The following is a 24,996-nucleotide window of genomic DNA, read 5'->3' as shown; positions in this document are numbered from 1 at the left end:
GCCTTTCCGTTCACCTTCACACTCCTGGGCCAGACTACACTCAATCATATGACCTACTGAAGAGATAAGTCTTCAGTAAAGACTTAAAGGTTGAGACCGAGTCTGCGTCTCTCACATGGGTAGGCAGACCATTCCATAAAAATGGAGATCTATAGGAGAAAGCCCTGCCTCCAGCTGTTTGCTTAGAAATTCTAGGGACAATTAGGAGGCCTGCGTCTTGTGACCGTAGCGTACGTGTAGGTATGTACGGCAGGACCAACTCGGAAAGATAGGTAGGAGCAAGCCCATATAACGCTTTATAGGTTAACAGTAAAACCTTGAAATCAGCCCTTGCCTTAACAGGAAGCCAGTGTAGGGAAGCTAGCACTGGAGTAATATGATCAAATTTCTTGGTTCTAGTCAGGATTCTAGCAGCCGTATTTAGCACTAACTGAAGTTTATTTAGTGCTCTATCCGGGTAGCCAGAAAGTAGAGCATTGCAGTAGTCTAGCCTAGAAGTAACAAATGCATGGATTAATTTTACTGCATCATTTTTGGACAGAAAATTTCTGATTTTTGCAATGTTACGTAGATGGAAAAAAGCTGTCCTTGAAACAGTCTTGATATGTTCGTCAAAAGAGAGATCAGGGTCAAGAGTAACACCGAGGTCCTTCACAGTTTTATTTGAGACGACTTTACAACCATCAAGATGAATTGTCAGATTTAACAGAAGATCTCTTTGTTTCTTGGGACCTAGAACAAGCATCTCTGTTTTGTCCGAGTTTAAAAGTAGAACGTTTTCAGCCATCCACTTCCTTATGTCTGAAACACAGGCTTCTAGTGAGGGCAATTTTGGGGCTTCACCATGTTTCATTGAAATGTACAGCTGTGTGTCATCCGCATAGCAGTGAAAGTTAACATTATGTTTTCGAATAACATCCCCAAGAGGTAAAATATATAGTGAAAACAATAGTGGTCCTAAAACGGAACCTTGAGGAACACCGAAATGTACAGTTGATTTGTCAGAGGACAAACCATTCACAGAGACAAACTGATATCTTTCCGACAGATAAGATCTAAACCAGGCCAGAACTTGTCCGTGTAGACCAATTTGTGTTTCCAGTCTCTCCAAAAGAATGTGGTGATCGATGGTGTCAAAGGCAGCACTAAGGTCTAGTAGCACGAGGACAGATGCAGAGCCTCGGTCTGACGCCATTAAAAGGTCATTTACCACCTTCACAAGTGCAGTCTCAGTGCTATGATGGGGTCTAAAACCAGACTGAAGCATTTCGTATACATTGTTTGTCTTCAGGAAGGCAGTGAGTTGCTGCGCAACAGCTTTTTCTAAAAATTTTGAGAGGAATGGAAGATTCGATATAGGCCGATAGTTTTTTATATTTTCCGGGTCAAGGTTTGGCTTTTTCAAGAGAGGCTTTATTACTGCCACTTTTAGTGAGTTTGGTACACATCCGGTGGATAGAGAGACGTTTATTATGTTCAACATAAGAGGGCCAAGCACAGGAAGCAGCTCTTTCAGTAGTTTAGTAGGAATAGGATCCAGTATGCAGCTTGAAGGTTTAGAGGCCATGATTATTTTCATCATTGTGTCAAGAGATATAGTACTAAAACACTTAAGTGTCTCTCCCGATCCCAGGCCCTGGCAGAGCTGTGCAGATCCAGGACAGCTAAGCCCTGGAGGAATACGCAGATTTAAAGAGGAGTCCGTAATTTGCTTTCTAATGATCATGATCTTTTCCTCAAAGAAGTTCATGAATTTATTACTGCTGAAGTGAAAGCCATCCTCTCTTGGGGAATGCTGCTTTTTAGTTAGCTTTGCAACAGTATCAAAAAGAAATTTTGGATTGTTCTTATTTTCCTCAATTAAGTTGGAAAAGTGGGATGATCGAGCAGCAGTGAGGGCTCTTCGATACTGCACGGTACTGTCTTTCCAAGCTAGTCGGAAGACTTCCAGTTTGGTGTGGCGCCATTTCCGTTCCAATTTTCTGGAAGCTTGCTTCAGAGCTCGGGTATTTTCTGTATACCAGGGAGCTAGTTTCTTATGACAAATGTTTTTTGTTTTTAGGGGTGCAACTGCATCTAGGGTATTGCGCAAGGTTAAATTGAGTTCCTCAGTTAGGTGGTTAACTGATTTTTGTCCTCTGACGTCCTTGGGTAGGCAGAAGGAGTCTGGAAGGGCATCAAGGAATTTTTGTGTTGTCTGAGAATTTATAGCACGACTTTTGATGCTCCTTGGTTGGAGTCTGAGCAGATTATTTGTTGCGATTTCAAACGTAATAAAATGGTGGTCCGATAGTCCAGGATTATGAGGAAAAACATTAAGATCTACAACATTTATTCCATGGGACAAAACTAGGTCCAGAGTATGACTGTGGCAGTGAGTAGGTCCAGAGACATGTTGGACAAAACCCACTGAGTCGATGATGGCTCCGAAAGCCTTTTGGAGTGGGTCTGTGGACTTTTCCATATGAATATTAAAATCACCAAAAATTAGAATATTATCTGCTATGACTACAAGGTCCGATAGGAATTCAGGGAACTCAGAGAGGAACGCTGTATATGGCCCAGGAGGCCTGTAAACAGTAGCTATAAAAAGTGATTGAGTAGGCTGCATAGATTTCATGACTAGAAGCTCAAAAGACGAAAACGTCATTTTCTTTTTTGTAAATTGAAATTTGCTATCGTAAATGTTAGCAACACCTCCGCCTTTGCGGGATGCACGGGGGATATGGTCACTAGTGTAACCAGGAGGTGAGGCCTCATTTAACACAGTAAATTCATCAGGCTTAAGCCATGTTTCAGTCAGGCCAATCACATCAAGATTGTCATCAGTGATTAGTTCATTGACTATAACTGCCTTTGAAGTGAGGGATCTAACATTAAGTAACCCTATTTTGAGATGTGAGGTATCACGATCTCTTTCAATAATGGCAGGAATGGAGGAGGACTTTATCCTAATGAGATTGCTAAGGCGAACACCGCCATGTTTAGTTTTGCCCAACCTAGGTCGAGGCACAGACACAGTCTCAATGGGGATGGCTGAGCTGACTACACTCACTATGCTAGTGTCAGACTCCACTAAGCTGGCAGGTTGGCTAACAGCCTGCTGCCTGGCCTGCACCCTATTTCATTGTGGAGTTAGAGCCCTGTCTATGTTGGTAGATAAGATGAGAGCACCCCTCCAGCTAGGATGGAGTCCGTCACTCCTCAGCAGGTCAGGCTTGGTCCTGTTTGTGGGTGAGTCCCAGAAAGAGGGCCAATTATCTACAAATTCTATCTTTTGGGAGGGGCAGAAAACAGTTTTCAACCAGCGATTGAGTTGTGAGACTCTGCTGTAGAGCTCGTCACTCCCCCTAACTGGGAGGAGGCCAGAGACAATTACTCGATGCCGACACATCTTTCTAGCTGATTTACACGCTGAAGCTATGTTGCGCTTGGTGACCTCTGACTGTTTCATCCTAACATCGTTGGTGCCGACGTGGATAACAATATCTCTATACTCTCTACACTCGCCAGTTTTAGCTTTAGCCAGCACCATCTTCAGATTAGCCTTAACGTCGGTAGCCCTGCCCCCTGGTAAACAGTGTATGATCGCTGGGTGATTCGTTTTAAGTCTAATACTGCGGGTAATGGAGTCGCCAATGACTAGGGTTTTCAATTTGTCAGAGCTAATGGTGGGAGCCTTCGGCGTCTCAGACCCCGTAACGGGAGGAGTAGAGACAAGAGAAGACTCGGCCTCAGACTCCGACTCGCTACTTAATGGGGAAAACCGGTTTAAAGTTTCTGTCGGCTGAATGAGCGACACCAGTTGAGCATTCCTACAGCATTTCCCTCCAGAAGCCATGAGAAAGTTGTCCGGCTGCGGGGACCGTGCGGGGGGGTTTATACTAACGTTAGTATCTGTACTTACTGGTGGCACAGACGCTGTTTCTTCCTTTCCTACACTGAAATTACCCTTGCCTAACGATTGCGTCTGAAGCTGGGCTTGTAGCACAGCTATCCTCGCCATAAGGCGATCGTTCTCCTGTATATTATGAGTACAGCGACTGCAATTAAAAGACATCATGTTAATGTTACTACTTAGCTTCGGCTGTTGAAAGTACTGACGAACCATGTCCAGATAAAGCGTCCGGAGTGAAAAAGTTGAATGAGGGAAAAAAGTTGTGATGGAAAAACTAAAAATATAAACGATAATTAAAAAGTAAAAAGAAAAAAACGTAAAGTTGTCACCTAGCAAAGTAAGGTTGGCAACAAAACGCACAGCAACAAAACGCACAGCGTTTTGTATCACCCAGTTAGCCATTAGACAAAGGGAAGATGAGGTGAGAAATGATCTCCCTGTGTACCAGTACATTTATTTTGTTCTCAGCAGAACATGCTGTATTCTCTGGGATGTTGTTGGGTGGTCTGCGCAAACTGAATGCTGATTAGAAACTAAACAGAACCTGTCACATACCTTTCTTGTAATTTTCTGTCTCTTTAACATTATTTGCGTGCTTGTAAGGCAAAATGTAAATAAAAAAATGCAAACAAATCTGACATGAAGATAAAATATGGATACTGCGGTAATAAATCCAATTATTCAGAAATCAGCATAATGAATTGTGTATAAATATTTACATTTTATTCATATTATTCTCCACAAAAGTATGCAGTCAAAACGGATGCAAAATGTGGATGAACATGAAGCTAGCTATACAGTACTCATCACTGAACATAACACATACAGGGGTCAAAACATATACATAATCTTTAACATAGAGTTAGCATTGCACAACAGTGGTTGGACATTGAATGAGGCCATCTACAGTAGCTATATGTAGATCCATATTAACTGCTGACAAGCTTTGGTACAAAATATCTTAAAAAAGGAGTAAAAAAAAACAACGGCAGGCATTTAAGGTTCCTTTTAAAAGAGCGTTAAAGAGGTGATAAAGAGGTGAGAGAAGAAGCAGAAAGACTATTTGAAATATACACAGTTCTCAAACAAATGAGTTGAAATAAAAAAATGGACCACAGCTGGAGGAAACCCTGAACAATAAGAGTGCACGTTCATCTTAACAATTACAAAGCTTTATAAATAAACATATTCAGCTTGTTTGACACACGTGACAAGACTAAAGAACACGGATACCATTTCAAAAGTTTATTCTCTTAGTAATGGGTCGAGTCCACAGTTATGAACGGAAGGTGTCAAAGAGTCTTAAAAAAATGTGGTGCCATATTTAGAGTAAAAAAATACATACTATGCCAGGCAGTGACAATTAAAATAGTATTTGTGAATACTGAGACTGTAGCATTGTGTAGTTTGGCTGGTGGCAATACGAAGTGAGGGGGGCAGTCTAGTGCTCTCGTCCTCCTGGGGGTGAGAGACTGAAGGCAGATTCGGAGGAAGCAGGACACAGAGAGAGCAGACAGACAGGCAGCTGTTGTGCATAATCTCCAATACAAACAGGGAATAAGGTATGTTCTACATTTTAGGTAGATATGCAAAATGATCCAGAGGGGTGGGGTCAGGGGTTGGGTTAGGATTGTGATCGACGTTGGAAGGACAGCAGAAGACGGAGTCTATAGGTCCAACTCAACAGTATAAAGGGGCTTTCTCTCTTCCTCGTTCTTTTATCTATACTGATGGGAAAGAGATTGAAAGGGGAGGAGACAAGTTGCAACCTGTGAGGGATGACGATGGTGATGATGATGGCCAGTTTGGTCTAGATGGCACAGTCGTCCTGAGAGGCGGAGCTGAAGGCGGAGCTCCGGAGCATATCCAAGCAGTTGACGAGGATGAGCGTGCCCGTCAGGTGTTTCCAGCGCTTGGTGATGGGGCTCTTCATCTTGTCTAGGCCCATGTGCAGCTCCTGGATCACGTCCCGGTAGCTGTCCCCGATTTGGGCCGCCCACGTCAGCAGGAAGTCATAGGCTGGCTTCCACATGGCCTACACAGGGAGAGAGTGAAACAGAAAGAGGTGGAGATTGAAGCGAGCATATTTAACTGAAAGTAGATCACATGGGACTTCCATGCTGTTTCCTGATGTTTCTATGGTCATAATTATGTTGTTGGCGTATAGCCTAGTGGTTAGAGTGTTGAACTTGTAACCAAAAGGTTGCAAGATCAAATCCCTGAGCTGACAAGGTAAAAAAACAAAAATATGTGTCGTTCTGCCCCTGAACAAGGCAGTTAACCCACTGTTCCTAGTCCGTCATTGAAAATAAGAATTTGTTCTTAACTGACTTGCCAAGTTAAATAAAGGTTAAAGTAAAGCAATTGCACATGAGAGAGCTTGCTAAACAGCTCAATGAAAATATAGGCCTAGTCCCGACACATCTATGGTTGCTAGCTGGCCTTTCATTCTATAGGTTAGGTTGCCAAAGACTTGACCCAGTCGTAAAGTATTTTTTGTTCTATATCCAGTCGTTCATTCTAAATGTTCCATTGCCATGCTGGCGGGCAATGCTCTTATCCCTTGCTAGCTAGCTAACTATGGTTAGGTCAAACAGCTAGAATAACCGCAAAGTAGCTGCATTTGCGTTTGTTGAAGCTGTTTTGGATACATGTATAACAACGAGCTAATGATGCGCGATTTCGCCTCTCGTCGGGACACTGTTCAGAGGAGCTAGCCAGCTACAAAGCTAACGCAATCACTTCAAACTGAAACTGGTAAGACAGCAAACTAGCTGCATTTCATGTCATTTGACCTGTTTTTCTATTGACATTTATTTGTATATATCCATAAAAAGTATGCTGATTCATGATTTCGACTGGATGAGAAAAGATGTCCGTCTCGTCCTGACATTCATTCTCAATAGGACAGTGGAGATCGAATGTCAATATTGAAACAATGATGCAAATGTCGAGAGACAGACAGCATCGTTTGTACAACCCCCCCGTTGTTGCAAACCAAATGTTAGGCTAGACGCAAGGGGAAATAATGTGTAGATGCTTTTTACAGTGTAGATCAAGATAATGAATTGACTGGCAGGGCTGATGGGACAATAGCTGCGCAGGGATTTCTCAGATGGAACAGAAAACATTTTTGCGTCATAGGCCTACTCGTACTAAACAGATTTTTTTGTATGGTTTAGAACACGTCTCAACCAATCACAATGCTTGTTTTGACCAACCCGTTGTAGAACACACAGTACAGGGAGAGATAAGGTCAGAGGAGAATGAGGGGTGGCAATTGAAGACAACGTATTGAACAGTGTGACAATAAATCTCATGCCATGTTCTGACAGTTTAATTTACAATGGTCATGGTTATATGGCTGACATTCACTGTATATCATTCCAAAAGTATAATTAAAAAATGAATAAGCATGTCACTATCTATAGATCGCAGGTAATATAATTTCAAACAGCTATGTCTAGTGTTCCATTTTTCAATTTGGTTGCCAACAAAGTTTCAGTAGGATCGTGCCAGCCAAACCACTTACCTCATTGTCCACTACTCCATTCTTGTTTCTGTGGGGTGCCTCATATGCATCCATCTGCAGACGGGACACCTTGGCCAACCTCTCAGCCAGCTCCCTCCATCGACCAGCCACCTCCACTGCTGTGGTCAGCAGGACAAAGTCCATCACCAGCCTGGCCACCAGGCCCTGGCAGTCCATCTTCAGCAATGCCTGAGAAGGAAGACAGAGAGACAGACTGGTCAGGATAAAAAAATAAACACACTGTACATTCTTGTCAATACAATTCCATGAAATGACTGGCTCCTAGACAAGGAGACGCTGGTCAGGACAGGATAACATACAAAACCCACATAAACAAACACACAAGAACACAAGAATAAGAGCCCATGAAATTCCATGACTTTCTCCTCTGCATTTTGTTTCTTGGCTATGCTTCACATGGTTCCCAAAACATCCTATTTTCCATAATCTCAAGTCTGTGTCATTTCTTCAGACGTATTCTAGAAGGCCTGACGGGAACTGAGCCGCTAAGCACCACCTCACCAGGAGTGCTACAGCATTCCAAGGCCATGCAGGCTCCAACTCTCTGGCTCCAGCTAGCTAGCTGTTTGATTAACTCAGCGATAGGCAGGGGAGCTGAGCAGGGGACTACGTGCCATTATGGAGCACAGCTAACAGCAGGGAACCAAAACTACACTACTTCAAAAGGAGAAAGAGAGACATTTGACTGGCTCGTGTGGCTTATGTTTCTGTATGTCTAGTTTGTTTGGAGTGTCATCCAGACCAATCCTTCAACCTTTAACCCCCCCCCCCCACCATGTCTTGTCAAGTTGGAGTGAAACTAAACTATGCCTGTGTGCTCATTGAATCTGAAAACACTATGGAATATTTTCAATGTAAGCACAACCTTACATTGAAAATGAAGAGAATCATAGGGCAGGACTGAAGTGCTGCACACGTGTACATTTGCAAAGTCAAATGCAGCCACACAAACAAATGCAAATACATGAACTCACAACAAACCCATGCGCATACCAAAGAGCCTTCCCGTAAATGATACTCGGCAACCACAGAATACATGGATAAACACAGTGAGCTTCTCTCTGACTAGCAGACTCAACAGAGCCAGGGAGAATAAATGGGATATTAAAGTGCAGCCAACTAAAGCTCTGATTGGGGCTTTAGTTCCATGGGCAGGGAATGCATGGAATGACAGGAAACGGGCAGGGAGGGGGGTTGAGGAGGTGAAGGAATGTGGTGATGCTTGTCTCTCTTACACATACACACATACACACACACACACATGCGTGCGCACACACATGCGCACACATACACAGGAGGATGAGATAGTGTGCTGGATGCCTGGAGCTCCTGTTAACAGTTAGCCAGGAATGCACCGTTTCGGCCCAGATCAGAGTAAAAAAGCAGAGGGGATTTCCACTTCAGCCCAGACTACATTATATAATCTGATTATTTCTGCTAAAGCAACATGGAGTTAATTTCCATTTTAGTAACTATGCAGACATTCTTATGCAGAATGATTTAGAATAAGGACATTGAACGATCCCATCTGTGTGCATTTGTTAGTATGTATTTCCGTACTTGTGTTTCTGTGTGCTTGTGTATGTTGTGGAAGGAAGAGTCCTACTGAAAGATAAGGCTTCAGACAAGCACCTGCTTCCTCTCCGGATAACAGCAACAGGAACTCCCTGCAGAAATCAAGGAGAGTACTTCCCATGTCACCTCCAGTTAGATCCCGACACAGCTAGGAGTCGTGCTAACAGACAGACAGACAATGCTCCACATATAAAACCAGTTGACTGTACAAACAGCGCACACAGAGAGTAGTTCAGTGCTGACCTACTACACTGTCTGCCTGGGTTGACAAAAGCAAATACTTCTTAAGATCTAGGTGAAGGCCCTCTTCTGACCACAAAGCTAACAGCCTGTTACTGGTTCATTAAGGAAACAGTCAGGAACAAAACAAACATTCTTAATGACATTCTTATTAGGTTTATATTCGTGAGTTGAACTCCCGCCACACAACTGCGCCATCACATTATAAACACGTCGCTCGTCCTTGTTAGAACTGAGAGATGGATAAATCATTGACAGAGCCAGTAAGCCCATTCCACCATTCTCCGCTCCCATGTGCCTCTTTGTTCACCTCGCACTGTTAATACTGCAAGCTCCAGTCAAATTACAGGGTAATCTGTGCCTGATCCCTCCCCTTCACTGTGACTTGGTGCTGAACTGTGAAGGCTGCTGCCAAGTATTACCAAAGATTATGAGGGCAAGAGTGGAGATCCAGAAATGACATCTATTCACACTAAGGGTTGGATGTAGTCGTCAATATGTCCACTGTTGAGGGGTGAGGGGCTGCATGGATGTGGGGTGAGCGTTTATGATCACAGAATATAATGAATATAGAAAAAGGCTTTAAGACTGAATAGGAGACGCAGTGTTACTACTGTAATGACGCATGAGACACTTGACATGTCATAAATTCATGCTGTCAGGAGTCGTATGATAACCACGTCGGCATTGTGACCGGATTCAAGGAAGTTTGAGCTAACTGCCATTTACACAGCTTTAGGCCAAAGACCATCACAGACAGCTGAAGAGGAATTATAAACTGGGTGGTTCGAGCCCTGAATGCTGATTGGCTGACAGCTGTGGTATATGAGACCATATACCACGGGTATGACAAAACATCTATTTTTACTGCTCTAATTACGTTGGTAACCAGTTTATAATAGCAATAAGGCACCTCGGGGGTTTGTGATATATGGCCAATATACCACGGCTAAGGGCTGTGTCCAGGTACTCTGCATTGCGTCGTGCATAAGAACAGCCCTTAGCTGTGGTATATTGGCCATATACCACACCCCCTCGTGCCATATTGCTTAATTACACACTGAGTATACAAAATATGAACAAAACTTGATTCATGACATAGACTGACCAGGTGAATTCAGTTGAAAGCTATGGTCCCTAATTGGTATTACTATTTAAATCCACTTCAAATCAGTGTAGATTAAGAGGAAATGACAGGTTAAAGAAGGATTCCTAAGCCTTGAGACGGATTGTGTATGTGTGCCATTCAGAGGGCTCCACAGCGGTGGCACAGCGGTCTAAGGCACTGCATCTCAGTACTAGAGGTGTCACTACGGGGCGGTGCACAATTGGCCCAGCGTCGTCCGGGTTTGGATAGGCCATCATTGTAAATAAGAATTTGTTCTTAACTGACTTGCCTAGTTAAATAAAATAAAAAGAGGGTGAATGGGCAAGACAACAAATTTAAGTGCCTTTGAAAGGGGTATGGTAGTACGTGCCATGCGCACCCGTTTGTGTCAAGAACTGCAATACTGCTGTTATTTTTTTTACTCTCAACAGTTTCCCGTGTGTATCAAGACTGGTCCACCACCCAAAGGATATCCAGTCAACTTGACACAACTGTGGGAAGCATTGGAGTCAACATGGGCCAGCATCCCTGTGGAACACTTTCGACACCTTGTAGAGTCCATGCCCGACGAATTGAGGCTGTTCTGAGGGTAAAGGGGGAGTGGCGCGACTCAAAATTAGGAAAGTGTTCCCAGTGTTTGGTATACTCAGTGTATATGCTGTGCTTTTATTCTCAAAATGTCACTGAGGCACAAGGGATTGGTGTTTGTGTGTGTGGGTGTGTCTGCATGCGACTGGTTTAGCTAAATGTCACAAAGACATCAATGCAGACATCAGTGCATAGAGACACTGCATCTTCTCAACTCCATAAATCATCTCACTGTCAAAGTGAGAATGCAACTCTGTCAGGCATATTTCTGAAAGGGGCGGGCGTGCGGGGTTGGATCTCTGCGGTGTGCGTCTTTACACAGTGTGAATCAGTCTTCGAGGTATCGTCTTCTAGCTGAAAACAAAGTGTATGAAAGCAAGATCTAAGGATAGCTCAGAGTGATCATTGTCAGGCTGAGAACTGAGGGAGTTCATTTGATAAATGTGATGCTTCTTGAAGAATAGCAATATATTGTCTCTCCAGCCTCCTCATCCTCCCATTCCTTGGCTTTCTCTATACTTCCATCTTTTCCCCCTCTCTTCTATCATCTCGCTCTCCATCTCCATTTATGTCTGAAAGGTTCCCGTGTCGCTCTTCCCATCTTAGCCACTCACTCTAATCTGTATCTCAGTCACAGTCTTGCCCTCTACTTCAGGGGTTCTACTGCAGGGGTCCGCGGCCAGATCTCAAAATAACATTTCATATCTATTCTACCAACAGACGAAACACATTTTGGCTAAAGGATCCGTAGAATAATTTGAGGTTGTAATAAAATACAATGAAATACAATGTAATATTATTAATCTACTCATATACTCTTAACCTTGGGAAACATGGGACTGGGAGGGTCACATGGGATATTGGTATCCACAGTTCTTCACCAATTATACATTTTTCAACCAGTTATTAGATATTTTTTTACCTAAATGCACTGTAATTTAAAGCTAGAATCCTTAGTTGCTACATCCATTTTTGGTATGGCATACCATGATATAGCCCATTTATTCTTGAAGAACATGATTTATAAATGCCTCATGAGCTTAGTTCAACTGTCCTACCCAATCAGAACCCCCTAAGCAGAACCAAAAATATAACCCAATGTTTGTAAACAATGTAAATGTAAACAAACAATAACATTTAGCAATACCTGAAACATTGCTAAAACTATAATTTTGATATTATGGATGGTCAGTCCTTGCATCCATAACCCTGTCTATGAATTTGAGAGTGGTTACATTTCTCCAGGCCCATCCCTCAGCTTTTTTCAAAACAGAGGCGTGTAGAATTAGCTTAAACTGCTAAATGTTAACTCCAATGCCAAGAGGTGGGCCATTAAAATGTTCCTTCGCAGCGCCCAAGACTTGGTTTGTCCTGCCATGCACTGCCAAAGTCATAGTAAAACTCCTTGTATGCTATTTCTTTCTCACTGGAGTTATGAGGGGGTCCCTGGTGAATTAGCTATTACAAAAGGGGTCCCCGGACCCAAAAAGTTTGAGAACCCCTGCTCTACTAAGTTCTACTTTTCCCTTTCAACGTGTGCTACTCTTACTGTTTTCCTGTTCTGGATACACAAATCCACCTGATCGCCTTTATACCCTCAACCAAACAGTCTGCTGAGCTGAGATGAGAGAATTCTGGGTTCTTTTCGTGACAATCCGCCCTCTGTGTGAGCCTCGCCCATTCTACCCAGACTGGCAGAAGACGAAAAACACACAAACAACGTGTCTCCAGAGAGAGACAGATATGTAGTGCTGTCAACTGTACCAGCACAGCAGTTGGCCACACCCTACTGCTGAAGGAAGGAGGAAGGGAGAGTGTTGAGCAGGAAGTGAAGAACAGAAGATGAAGGAGTCTAGGGATGCAAAAAAAAAAACGGGGTCTGTGTTAAAAAATGGCAACACAGAGCTAACTGCACATGATCATCCCGATGGCCGCTTTCAAAGTCATCTTCCAGAAATAGATTGTTATTATTACTCCCAAGTGCTATCAACTGCAGGGATCTCTCGCTCTCTCTCTCCGCAAATAATTCAAAGCGTAGGATGAGGATTAGGACTCGGGAGGGTCTGCTACAGAGTTGTGTGCGTGAGTGCGAACTAAATCCCTCTTAGTGCAGGACACAGTGGGGTGCCCACCCGCGCACTTTAGAACCTCCTCCAGATTTTTCCTCTTTTTCCAAATCCTATTTGAGGAATGGGTGCAATGGTGGCTCAGAACCCATCTTAAAACTTAAGTCAGTATATATACACAACACAGTACATAGCACACTCACGGCCCAACAACACCAGACAGAACAGGCAGCTCTGTAGAGTGTTTCTGCATAGTTGTCTGGTCATAGCTGAGTTGAGGTAGAGGGGCTATGTGAGGGGCAAGGGGAGGTGGTGTGGAATGCAGGCGCCTCTTGGTCCATAACTGGCACTTCTGTTTAGTCTCAACAATGAGATAGGAAACATCTGTGGGGCAATGATCCTCCACAGAGACATGTCTTTGCCCACATCCATCAGACGCCAAACGCGACGGCCATTACACACAGACCTGTAGTCCTCAGACTGGGGTTGATACAATCCCACTAAGAGTCTAAAAGACTCAATACACACAATAAACAACAATATGGTGTTTCTGCTTATTTTAGTCTCTCAGTCAGTGACAGGGCTGGATGTTTGATGTCAGAGCAGAGATTCCAAAGCTGGGGCTTGATTTCATACATACAGTAAGGCAGGTCTGACAAAGTATGAGTGAGAACCTCCATCTCTCTATCTCACAGAATATTGGGTTCTTTCTATTTGGGATTACATAAAACTGCCAGACAAAACAAAGCAAAAGAGAGTATGTGTCAAGTCAACCCTTGGGAATTGTTTAGGGATTATTATTGTGCTGATGATCTTGTCCTGCCCTGAATGTTAAAAATGTTGGGAGACATAGCTGAAGAAGCTTAATGCTGAGGACAATTTACAGTTTTAATGTCACGCCCTGACCTTAGAGAGCCTTTTTATGTCTCTATTTGGTTTGGTCAGGGTGTGATTTGGGTGGGCATTCTATGTTCTTTATTTCTATGTTTTGGTTCTCAATCAGGGACAGCTGTCTATCGTTGTCTCTGATTGGGAATCATACTTAGGCAGCCTTTTTTCCTTTGGTGTTTGTGGGTAGTTATCTTTGTTAGTGGCACTAATGCCCTGTTAAGCTTCACGGTCGTTTCTTTGTTTTCTTGTTTTGTTGGCGACATTTACTATAATAAAAGAAAATGTACGCTCACCACGCTGCACCTTGGTCTCCTTCCAACGACGGCGGTGACAGAACTACCCACCACAAACAAACCAAGCAGCGTGGTAAGGAGGACTGGATATGGGAGGACATCCTGGACGGCAAAGGATCCTGGACGTGGGAGGAGATCCTGGCCGGAAGGGATCGCCTCCCATGGGAACAGGTGGAAGCAGCAAGGAAGACGGAGGCAGCTAGAAAGGGGGCCCAGCGTTACGAGGGGACACGGCTAGCACGGAAGCCCGAGAAGCCACTCCCCCAAAAACATTTTGGGGGGCACACGAGGAGATTGGCTGAGTCAGGTTGGAGACTTGAGCCAACTCCTCGTGCTTACCGTGGGGAGAGTGTGACTAGTCAGGCCCCATGTTATGCGGCTCTGCGCAGAGTGTCTCCAGTGCGCACTCATAGCCCGGTGCGCTATATTCCATATCCCCGCATCGGCCGGGCTAGAGTGGGCATCCAGCCAGGACGGATGGTGCCGGCTCAGCGCATCTGGCCTCCAGTGCGTCTCTTCGGTCCAGGATATCCTGCGCCGGCTCTGCGCACTGTGTCTCCGGTGAGTGTTCACAGCCCAGTACGTCCTGTGACAGCACCCCGCAGCTGCCGGGCTAGGGTGAGCATCCAGCCAGGAAGGGTGGTGCCGGCTCTACGCTCCAGACCTCCAGTGCGCCTCCTCGGCCCAGTATATCCTGCGCCGGCTCTATGCACAGTGTCTCCGGTGCGCTCTCACAGCCCAGTGCGTCCTGTGCCAACGCCCCGCAGTTGCCGGGCTAGGGTGAGCATCCAGCCAGGACGGGTTGTGCCAGCTCTGCTCTCCAAGCCTCCAGTGATGATCCATGGCACGAAGCCTCCAGTGATGATCCATGGCACGAAGCCTCCAGTGATGATCCATGGCACGAAGTCTCCAGTGATGATCCATGGCACGAAGCCTCCAGTTATGATCCATGGCACGAAGCCTCCAGTGATGAGTCATGGCACGAAGCCTCCAACGATGGCCTCCAGTCCGGGGCCTCCAGCGACGTTCCCCAGTTCGGAGCATTCAGCGACGGCCCCCAGTCCGGAGCCTCCAGCGACGGTCTCCAGTCTGGAGCCTCCAGCGACGGTCTCCAGTCCGGAGCCTCCAGCGACGGTCCCCAGTCCGGAGCCTCCAACGACGGCATCCAGTCAGGAGCCTCCAGCGAGGGTTCCCAGTCCGGGGCCTGCAGCGAGGGTCCCCAGTCCAGGGTCGGCGACTAAGGTCCCCGCACCAGAGCCGCCACCGCGGATAGATGGCCACTCGGACCCTCCCCTATAGGTTCAGGTTTTGCGGCCGGAGTCCGCACCTTGGGGGGGGGGGGGGGGGTACTGTCACGCCCTGACCTTAGAGAGCCTTTTTATGTCTCTATTTGGTTTGGTCAGGGTGTGATTTGGGTGGGCATTCTATGTTCTTTATTTCTATGTTTTGCATTTCTATGTTTGGCCGGGTATGGTTCTCAATCAGGGACAGCTGTCTATCATTGTCTCTGATTGGGAATCATACTTAGGCAGCCTTTTTTCCTTTGGTGTTTGTCGGTAGTTATCTTTGTTAGTGGCACTAATGCCCTGTTAAGCTTCACGGTTGTTTCTTTGTTTTCTTATTTTGTTGGCGACATTTACTGTAATAAAAGAAAATGTACGCTCACCACGCTGCACCTTGGTCTCCTTCCAACGACGGCCGTGACATTTCATTTCATCTAGACTCAAGTGCATTTGGCTGAAATGGTGAAATCAATAGAGCTCACTGACCGCCAAGCGTTAATGTGGTGATTATTGCACACATACTATGCAAGTGGCCTCTTTGTAAACACAGGATGCATGTGCAGTTTAAATGCTTCCATAATGTTAGGACTTACAAGGGCCTTAAACCTTACAAGGATGAGGGGGATAAGGGACAGGTTAGTAAACTGATTTAGAGGCTTTGTCATTTCCTTCCTATGTGTGAGTCAGTAATATAACAAATTACACAGCGAAAGGAATACAATACATTGTTAAAAGCAGGGCACAAATATGAACTTAGACTGGGTTACAGCAGGTGCCTACATACACACACACATTCACTATGCACACAGCCAGACACGCAAATATGTGCAAAAAGCAGTGGCTAGGGCTGTTGTGGTGACCGTATTACCGCCACAGCGGTGGTCACGAGTTATGAAGGCAGTCAAATTCCACGTGACCGTTTAGTCACGGTAATTAGGCTTCTCCAAGCTCTGATGCTGCTGACGGTCATTAGTAGCCTACCAAACTTGGTAACTTCATGGTACTCAGCACTCTATTGTCCCTCTAATCACTTTGACATCAATACAAATGTACTCTAACATCTAATTAAACACTTAATGCTGCGCAACATTTCAATATGCTATGCAATTGCGCGAGATAACAGAGTGATGGCCTCTACTAAAAAGAGGAGGATGAGCTTTCTTTAGGCTAGGCCTATTACAGTGCATTCGGAAAGTATTCAGACCCCTTGACTTTGTCCACATTTTGTTACATTACAGCCTTGTTCTAAAATTGACAGTGCATGTCAGAGCAAAGACCCAGCCATGAGGTTTAAGGAATTGTACGTAGGAAGGGTACCAAAACATTTCTGCAGTATTAAAGGTCCCCAAGAACACAGTGGCCGCCATCCACCTTAAATGGAAGAAGTTTGGAACCACCAAGACTCTTCCTAGACCTGGCTGCCCGGCCAAACTGAACAATCGGGGGAGAAGGGCCTTGGTCAGGGAGGTAACCAAGAACCCGATGGTCACTCTGACATGGCTCCAGAGTTCCTCTGTGGAGATGGGAGAATCTTCCAGATGGACAACCATCTCTGCAGCACTCCACCAATCAGGCCTTTATGGTAGAGTGGCTTGACGGAAGTCACTCCTCAGTAAAAGGAACATGACAGAACGCTTGGAGTTTCGCAAAGACACCTAAAGACTCTTAGATCATGAGAAACAAAATGATCTGGTCTGATGAAACCAATATTGAACTCTTTGGCCTGAATGCCAAGCGTCACGTCTGGAGGACACCTGGCACCATCCCTACGGTAAAGCATGGTGATGGTAGCATTATGCTGTGGGGATGTTTTTCAGCGACAGGGAGACTAGTGAAGATAGAAGGAAAGAGGAACGGAGCAAAGTACAGAGCGATCCTTGATGAAAACCTACTCCAGAGCGCTCAGGACCTCAGACTGGGGCAACGGTTCACCATCCAACAGGACAACGACCCTAAGCACACAGCCAAGAAAATGCAGGAGTGGCTTCGGGGCAAGTCTCTGAATGTCCTTGAGTGGCCCAGCCAGAACCTGGAGTTGAACCCGATTTAACATCTCTTGAGGGACCTGAAAATAGCTTGATAGGATCTGCAGAGAATGGGAGAAACTCCCCAAATACAGGTGTGCCAAGCTTGTAGTGTCATACCCAAGAAGATTTGAGGCTGTAATCCCTGCCAAAGGTGCTTCAACAAAGTACTGAGTAAAGGTTCTGAATACTTATGTATATGCGATTTCAGTTTTTTTGTTTTTATAAATTTAGTTTTTTTCATTAGGGAGTTTTGTGTGTAGATTGACGAGGGGGAAAAACTATTTAATCCATTTTAGAATAAGGCTGTAACGTAACAAAACATGGAAAAAGTCAAGGGGTCTGAATACTTTCCGAATACACTGCATATTTTTTTCTCAACTTACGTAATATTAAGCACATTGCTTATATTTACAACAGGAGTATAGTCTACCTGGCTGGCATGAAAATAAACCACCGGGAAAAGCGTCTCCCATTCGCTATTTAAGTGCATAGATGACATGTATTTTTTCCCGCTTCCCCCGTTTCGAGACAGGTGCATGATAACGGTCCATTCTGAATCAAAACAAATTTCACACATATATTATTTAGTATATGAAAAATCAAGATGAAATCAAGAATAGTCTGATGGGTAACAATACTAGCCTATGAATTATATATTATCCCTTGTGAATGATGCCAAGCATAAGAAACAATGGCTTTTTTTGCGACTTGTTTGAATCATTGTCACACACCTCATGTAGCCTAGCCTATAGCCCTATATGTTTTAATAAGATTTGTATCACAACTAAAATGGCAAAATAACTTCTTAAAATTTAAGCACATTAATCCACTTTACAAGGGGTGTAGAGCCCAACTGGCATGCATAAGCAGCACGTGAGTTTCAAGTTTGGGGAAGATAATTTTCACCATAAAAATGCACCTTTATAATAAAAGCATTACAGGCATAATTGCATTTGCGTTCACTTTTGATAATGTTTTTTCCCGCTAATGAAACATTTGCGGTTATACTGTACTACCATGTGTGCATTGCTGCGCTTATAATGTGAAGAAATACCCAAATAAACATTTTAAGACAAACGTTCTGATCTGTTGCGTCAGCCACTTTGCACAAAAACGGTGTTGATGCTAGTGGATGTATTAATCTGGGACTAATTCCATACCACAACTGTCCCAGACTATGTTTGGAATATCTATTTCTCGCACAGAATAGAATAGGACAACCTTTGTACTATGGGGGATAGTAGATTGACATAGGCTAGTGGTTTAGCTGTTCGTTAGGCCTACTCATCTTTTTGGCTGACGAAAAGTAAATGTGGACAGTTCTTCCAAAATCTTCAATATGCACCTCAGAATTGGATAAGAATGCGTGCTCTGTATTTCACCACCAAAGTCTACTGTGAATCTGGGGTCTTTGTCAAGTATACTCCCTCTCCGGCGCTCTAGGTCACCAGGCTGCTCATTATGGCGGACACCCGTCACCATCGTTACGCGCACCAGCATGTCATCAGACTCATCTGGACTCCATCACCTCCCTGATTACCTTCCCTATATATGTCACTCCCTTTGGTTCCTTCCCCAGGTGTTATTGTTTCGGTTTCAGTTTCATGTCTGTGCGTTGTTCGTGTTTCTTGTTTTCTATTATGTTTCGTTTATTGATTAAATGATTCACTCCCTGAACTTGCTTCCCGACTCCCAACGCACCTGTTACAGGCGTGTTCTCCAAAGCCTAGAGGATTGTATGTATGTAACAGGAAGAGAATACTTTCTGGTTGTGGTCGGCTTCATTATCAGGCTCAAAATCTGTTCTGTTTTTTTGTTGTCAAATGTAGATTAGACTGAACTACAATTAGTACTTGATTAACCCAGCGCTGAATTATACATCCATAGCTCAACTTCTACACAATCAGTCATGGGCAAATTAGCTAGATCACAAAAGCATATCAGGGCTGAGTCTTGAATGAAATAAAAATGCACAATTAACAGAATGTACAAGACATACTTTATCATATGTGGTGATTAGATAACATCATAGGCATTGCATGTTTCATTAAAACAAAGTTCAATTCACAAGCTCGCTGCTAGAGTTGGATTTAACATGGGCACTGCTGTTTTGTGGTTTCGCAGTAGAGTTCAATGTGTTCACCATTACCATATGCAAAATCATTTTCCATATATTTGTTTTGAAATAGAAAGTGTTAATTAATTGTGATTATGCCTCAATAGGCAATTACTACAGGCAATGCAGTTCTACTAACTAAGAAAGGGACAAAAGGGGGATGTGGAGGGGGCAAATTAGAGGAATCTCTCTCTATTTGGGATGTGTGGATATAGGCCCATGCCTAACACTGCTGATAATTCCTTTCTTCCTGAACAATGAGAGAAAATGTGCATGCCTTCAGATGCTCAAGCACAAATGCTGTCATCTCCCTCTTTGAGGCGCACACAATATTGTTGATTTCCTTTGCATCTAAAAATACACTCTTAGCTCTCCGTCAAATGGTATGCAAGCGAATCAGGAGGGATTATTTTCAGTGTCAGAGAAAACACTTAATTGCCGAGAGACGTAGAAGACGGTAATTCAATTGACAGCCACATACTAAGCCCCAGAAGACCGCAATTGAAGCCCACCACAGTGTAAGTAATCTATTGTTTGGGGGATAAACAGTTGCAAAAAAAATCAGCACACAAAACTCCTCTAGAAAAACCAGGGTGAACAAGCAGCAACTGTTTTGTTATTGTTGTGCAGACAGGAACAGAGGTGACCTACATTGGATTAGCCTAACCTAGACATCTTTCCTCATTTGTGAAGCTGGATAGGTGGGTTGGTGTAGACACACTGGTTGCTAACAGTTATCCATCCGGTATGCGTTGGTTCCCTTCTAGCCTGCCGTGGAATGTGAGGATATCTTAGCCAGGTTTAAATAACACTAACATCCTCTCAGTGGAAGGAAGTGGATTCTAACTTTATACTGCCCATTTCAACTCTTGTTGCATAAGTACCAAATAACCTTGTGTGAAGTTGTTTAGATAGCAGTATTTCCCATAAATAAACTAAAAGAGTGTTTGTTAATGTCTTTGGTAGTTATTCATCAGGAGTGGTACAATCTATGCATGCTGGATGAGTTTGCTCTAAGTATGCCACTTCATTTGTGAATACTTTTGAATTCTGTAATGATATCAGTATTACTGGTTGCTGCACCATCGCTTCCAAAGGTCCATCCAATGAAGTGCATCCTATTTGCCAAGATGTTCTATGTACATTTGAAAAGGGAAAACACACCCAATTAATAGTACTGATTGTATCACATCATAACAAAGTGTACATCAAACAACTGAGTCTGAGAAATGGGAAGTGTTGTGGAGGACATGTCTTTATCCACAACGGACTCGTCTTTATATATAGTTCTTCTCCACACTGAAGCTCTCCCATGTCTATAAATGGTTGTAATTGGTGTTTACAACTCGATGTAAATTATATAGTGCTTATGTTCCATCTTACCTCAGAGCCTGTTCTATTATGACCATGACCTCTAAGAGACTTCAACAAAGGAATGTTATTGAAAAAAAGAAAATAATTATATTGGCACTGAGAGCGAGTGAGGCAACGAGTGAGGCTGACGTTGCGTATTCTTTCTCTTTAAGTTTGTGAACGTTCTTACACAACACATACTGTTTCGAACTTGGAATGATATTGACACGCAGATGACAAAAATCGATGATTTCAAATCAACATCACATCTCAGAGGTTGTCAACACTTTGAAACATGAAGGAGAGACTACATATAAAAAATAAATTCAATTTTGGTCTGTATAGAAACTTATTGCAGGGCCTGCTGCCAATTTTGCCAAAAGCAATACTGGGAAATACTGAATGAACCTGTCTTGAGGACAACATCTTTGCACACAATAATGTGAGAAAGGGAAACAGACAGACAAGGGTTGGGTTTGCAGGAAAGTTTCCAAGTCAGGCCCAAACCAGATGGTTTCTGGTCTATTGGTGGGTGGGGCGAGGCTACAGTGTTAATGAGAGTCTTGACACGCCAGGGTCACCAATGGGGACAGAGCCGACTGAATAATGCAGATGTTTAAAGATGACAACAAAAGTTATATCTGGTGTGTGCCCTCTCTTCCGTCTCAGTCAGACACATTTGAGGGGAAACCGTCTCACTTAATATCAATGTCATTGTTACGGTGTGACATGAATTTCACCTATCAAAGAGAACAGAGAGCAAAGTGATACTCTCTGCACTCCCTCAGCAACATGAGGTAAAGAATGTTCCTCAGATATACTGCTAATCCATACAGTATGACATGCTTCTATGGCTCTATTCTTCAATCATGTTCAGTGTTTCCTCTATATTCATCTAAAAGCGTCAGGGACGACTAAAACATGATATAAAGGATGTAGAAAAAGATAATGGAGCTACAGTATATATTTTTTAAATAAGATCATCTTTAAGAACTAACAATCACCAAAATAAAAACTAGACATTCAGGGAGAATCTAAAATTCAAAAAATGTCATGGCAGATACATATTGATTTTTGTTATAATGTTTGAGTCACTCAGAAAGCATAAGAACATTGCAAGCCATGGTAAAATGTGTAGAATTGTAGGAAATTAGCTTTAAACCTGTAAAATGTTCTCTCCACCCCATAGCAAAATGTGTAGAATTGCAAGAAAATAAGCTTTAAAAAAGCAACATTTTGTGTTTGCGTCCAAGAGGGCTTCTAAAACCACGCCATTGGCCATGCCCACTACCACGACCTCCCCGCTAACTTTGCAACTGCTGCTGAAAAACATCCTAGGGGAAACACTCATGTTATGTCACGTAGCATTCTCGACACCAGCGGAGGCTGCTGAGGTGAGGACGGCTCATAATGGAGTGAATGGAATGGTATCAAACACATGGTTTTAATATGTTTGATACCATTCCATCCAATCCATTCCAGCCATTACACTCAATTCCAGCCATTATGATGAGCCTTCCTAGCCTCAGCAGGCACTGCTCGACACCATCTACAATGGTCAAAACACTGATTATGACTTCCAAAATCAAACCAAGGACTTTTTCATAATTTTTTGGACAGTATTGTTGTATTCCTGTAGGTTTTGATTTACACATTATGACTAGAAATGAAGACCGAGCATTATCAACGCAGGCTGAGCCATCATTTAGATTTACAAATGCAGCACATACAGTATCTCTAACTCAATGTATTCGAGACAGAGGTGTGGGTTTGTGCTGTGCCAAAATATTCTGCTGCTCTCCACAACTCCCTAGTCCCCATAAGACCCTGATGCCCACGCAGCACTTATTGACTGCACACTCAATAGAATTAGCCCACTGGACCATAGCCTCAGGCAGCTGTAAGTAGATAAGGAGCCAAAGCCACGACTGACCTGAAAAAGACCTAAGCTAGACACACAAGTATAGAGACAGATGCAGGCACAGCGCACACACAAGACCAAACACAAGACACAAATATGCACACTAGAACAAACAAAAGAAACGAAAGTGCTAAACACATAACCTAGGTTTCCATCCAATTGGCAACAGATTTTCATGTAAATATTATAAATATGCGCATTTTCCCACCAGCGAAGCGTTTTTATCAAACCGCCTTGTTGCGGATAAAAAGCTGTGCGTGATGATGAAGTGCACATGAAGTTACTTTTGTGGTTAAATTCCCATGTACGGAATAACAAATACTAGTTAAATGGGTTTCCATCACATTTTCAACTCTACTGATGGTTTTGTCCCCAAAAAATGTGTTATATAGCAAACGTGCCCACTCTGGTCTTGGCACGTGCACTCTAGCCAACAACTTGCAGATACAGTGTGGGTAAAGCCTACATCTGTGTTTCCCAACTCCAGTCCTCCAGTATTCTCAACAGCACACATTTTTGTTGTAGCCACAGACAAACTCACCTGATTCAACTCATTGACGGCTTGATGATTAGTTGACAAGTTGAATCAGGTGTGCTTGTCGAGGGCAACAACAAAAATGTGAGCTGTTGGGGATACTTGAGGGCTGGAGTTGGGAAACACCGGACTACATAATGAGATTATTTGTGGACAAATAGAGCAAGATTTTTTTAATGTCAAATGGCAGCCAAGCATCAATCATCATGTCATCAGAATAAGACACTCAATATTTATTTGAAAGACTCATCAACCTATTCACCATGCACTTTCATCACCCTGTGAAGTTCATCAGAACTTATTTAATCTGTAGACTAATAAACTGCATGCTTTCCCGAGTCGTAGTGGGAGGACCACACAATATCATTGCTTGACTCCAACTTTACTTTGATATGATGGTTATTTTATCAATATTTGAGCATAAAAGCGTTACCACTACCATTTCTCGTATAATTAATTTTACCGGCACAAAAATATTCGACCTTGACGAGAGTATTTTGTGTTGTTGACATTTGGAAAGTTTACCGGCAAATTAGTTGTTTCCATCAGGCCTGTTGTGACATTTTTCTTTCAGACATGTACTTGACTCGCATAAAAAGGTTGGATGGAAACCTGGTTATAAGCAAACAAAAAAGTTAATCACGCAAAAAAAAGATTGACAGATACAGACAACCATTTAAGACTGAAGCCCAAACAGATAACATTTAACTAAAATATAATAATTTCAAACGTTGCTTACATTCGTATATGATCACGTCTCTCTATTATGCGTGGGAATACTTGGGAACAGATTTCCAAAATGTAAATCCCTTAATGCTGATTTGCTGGTGTTTTTAAAAGTATTTTATGTCCAACAATAATACAAAAAAGTTGTGTGTGTGTATTTATATATAATATATACACTACCATTCAAAAGTTTGGGGTCACTTAGAAATGTCCTTGTTTTTTAAAGAAAAGCACATTTTTGTCCATTAAAATAACATCAAATTGATCAGAAATACAGCGTAGACATTATTAATGTTGTAAATGACTATTGTAGCTGGAAACGGCTGATTTTTAATGGAATATCTACATACAGTTGAAGTCGAAAGTTTACATACACCATAGCCAAATACATTTAAACTCGGTTTTTCATAATTCCTGAAATGTAATCCTAGTAAAAATTCCCTGTCTTACGTCAGTTAGGATCACCACTTTATTTTAAGAATGTGAAATGTCAGAATAATAGTAGAGAGATTTATTTCAGCTTTTATTTATTTTAGAACTGTTTGGCCATAATGGCCATCGTTATGTGTGGAGGAAAAAGGGGGAGGCTTGCAAGCCGAAGAAGACCATCCCAACCGTGAAGCACAGGGGTGGCAGCATCATTTTGTGGGTGTGCTTTGCTGCAGGAGGGACTGGTGCACTTCACAAAATAGATGGCATCATGAGGGGGGGAAATTATGTGGATATATTGAAGCAACATCTCAAGACATCAGTCAGGAAGTTAAAGCTTGGTCGCAAATGGGTCTTCCAAATGGACAATGACCCCAAGCATACTTCCAAAGTT

The 24,996-nt window shown here is 43.2% G+C and overlaps 1 protein-coding gene across 1 annotated transcript in view; it reads right to left on the bottom strand.

Annotated features, from left to right (window-relative positions):
• Positions 1 to 4,610: 4,610 nt before the first annotated feature.
• LOC120058288 (SH3 domain-binding protein 4-like) overlaps positions 4,611 to 24,996 on the bottom strand; it is a 61,207-nt gene continuing 40,821 nt past the window's right edge. The window contains exons 4-5 of the mRNA XM_039006836.1: positions 7,431 to 7,619; positions 4,611 to 5,933 (exon numbers count right to left, since the gene is read on the bottom strand). Coding sequence (XP_038862764.1) covers positions 5,709 to 5,933; positions 7,431 to 7,619 — 414 coding nt within the window. The 3' untranslated portion in view covers positions 4,611 to 5,708. The remainder of the gene's footprint in view (positions 5,934 to 7,430; positions 7,620 to 24,996) is intronic.

Source organism: Salvelinus namaycush, chromosome 13 (assembly GCF_016432855.1).
Source record: "Salvelinus namaycush isolate Seneca chromosome 13, SaNama_1.0, whole genome shotgun sequence".
Taxonomy (NCBI): Eukaryota; Metazoa; Chordata; class Actinopteri; order Salmoniformes; family Salmonidae; genus Salvelinus; species Salvelinus namaycush.
The sequence above is the reverse complement of the archived record's forward strand: the minus strand, read 5'-3'. Positions and strand labels throughout refer to the sequence as shown.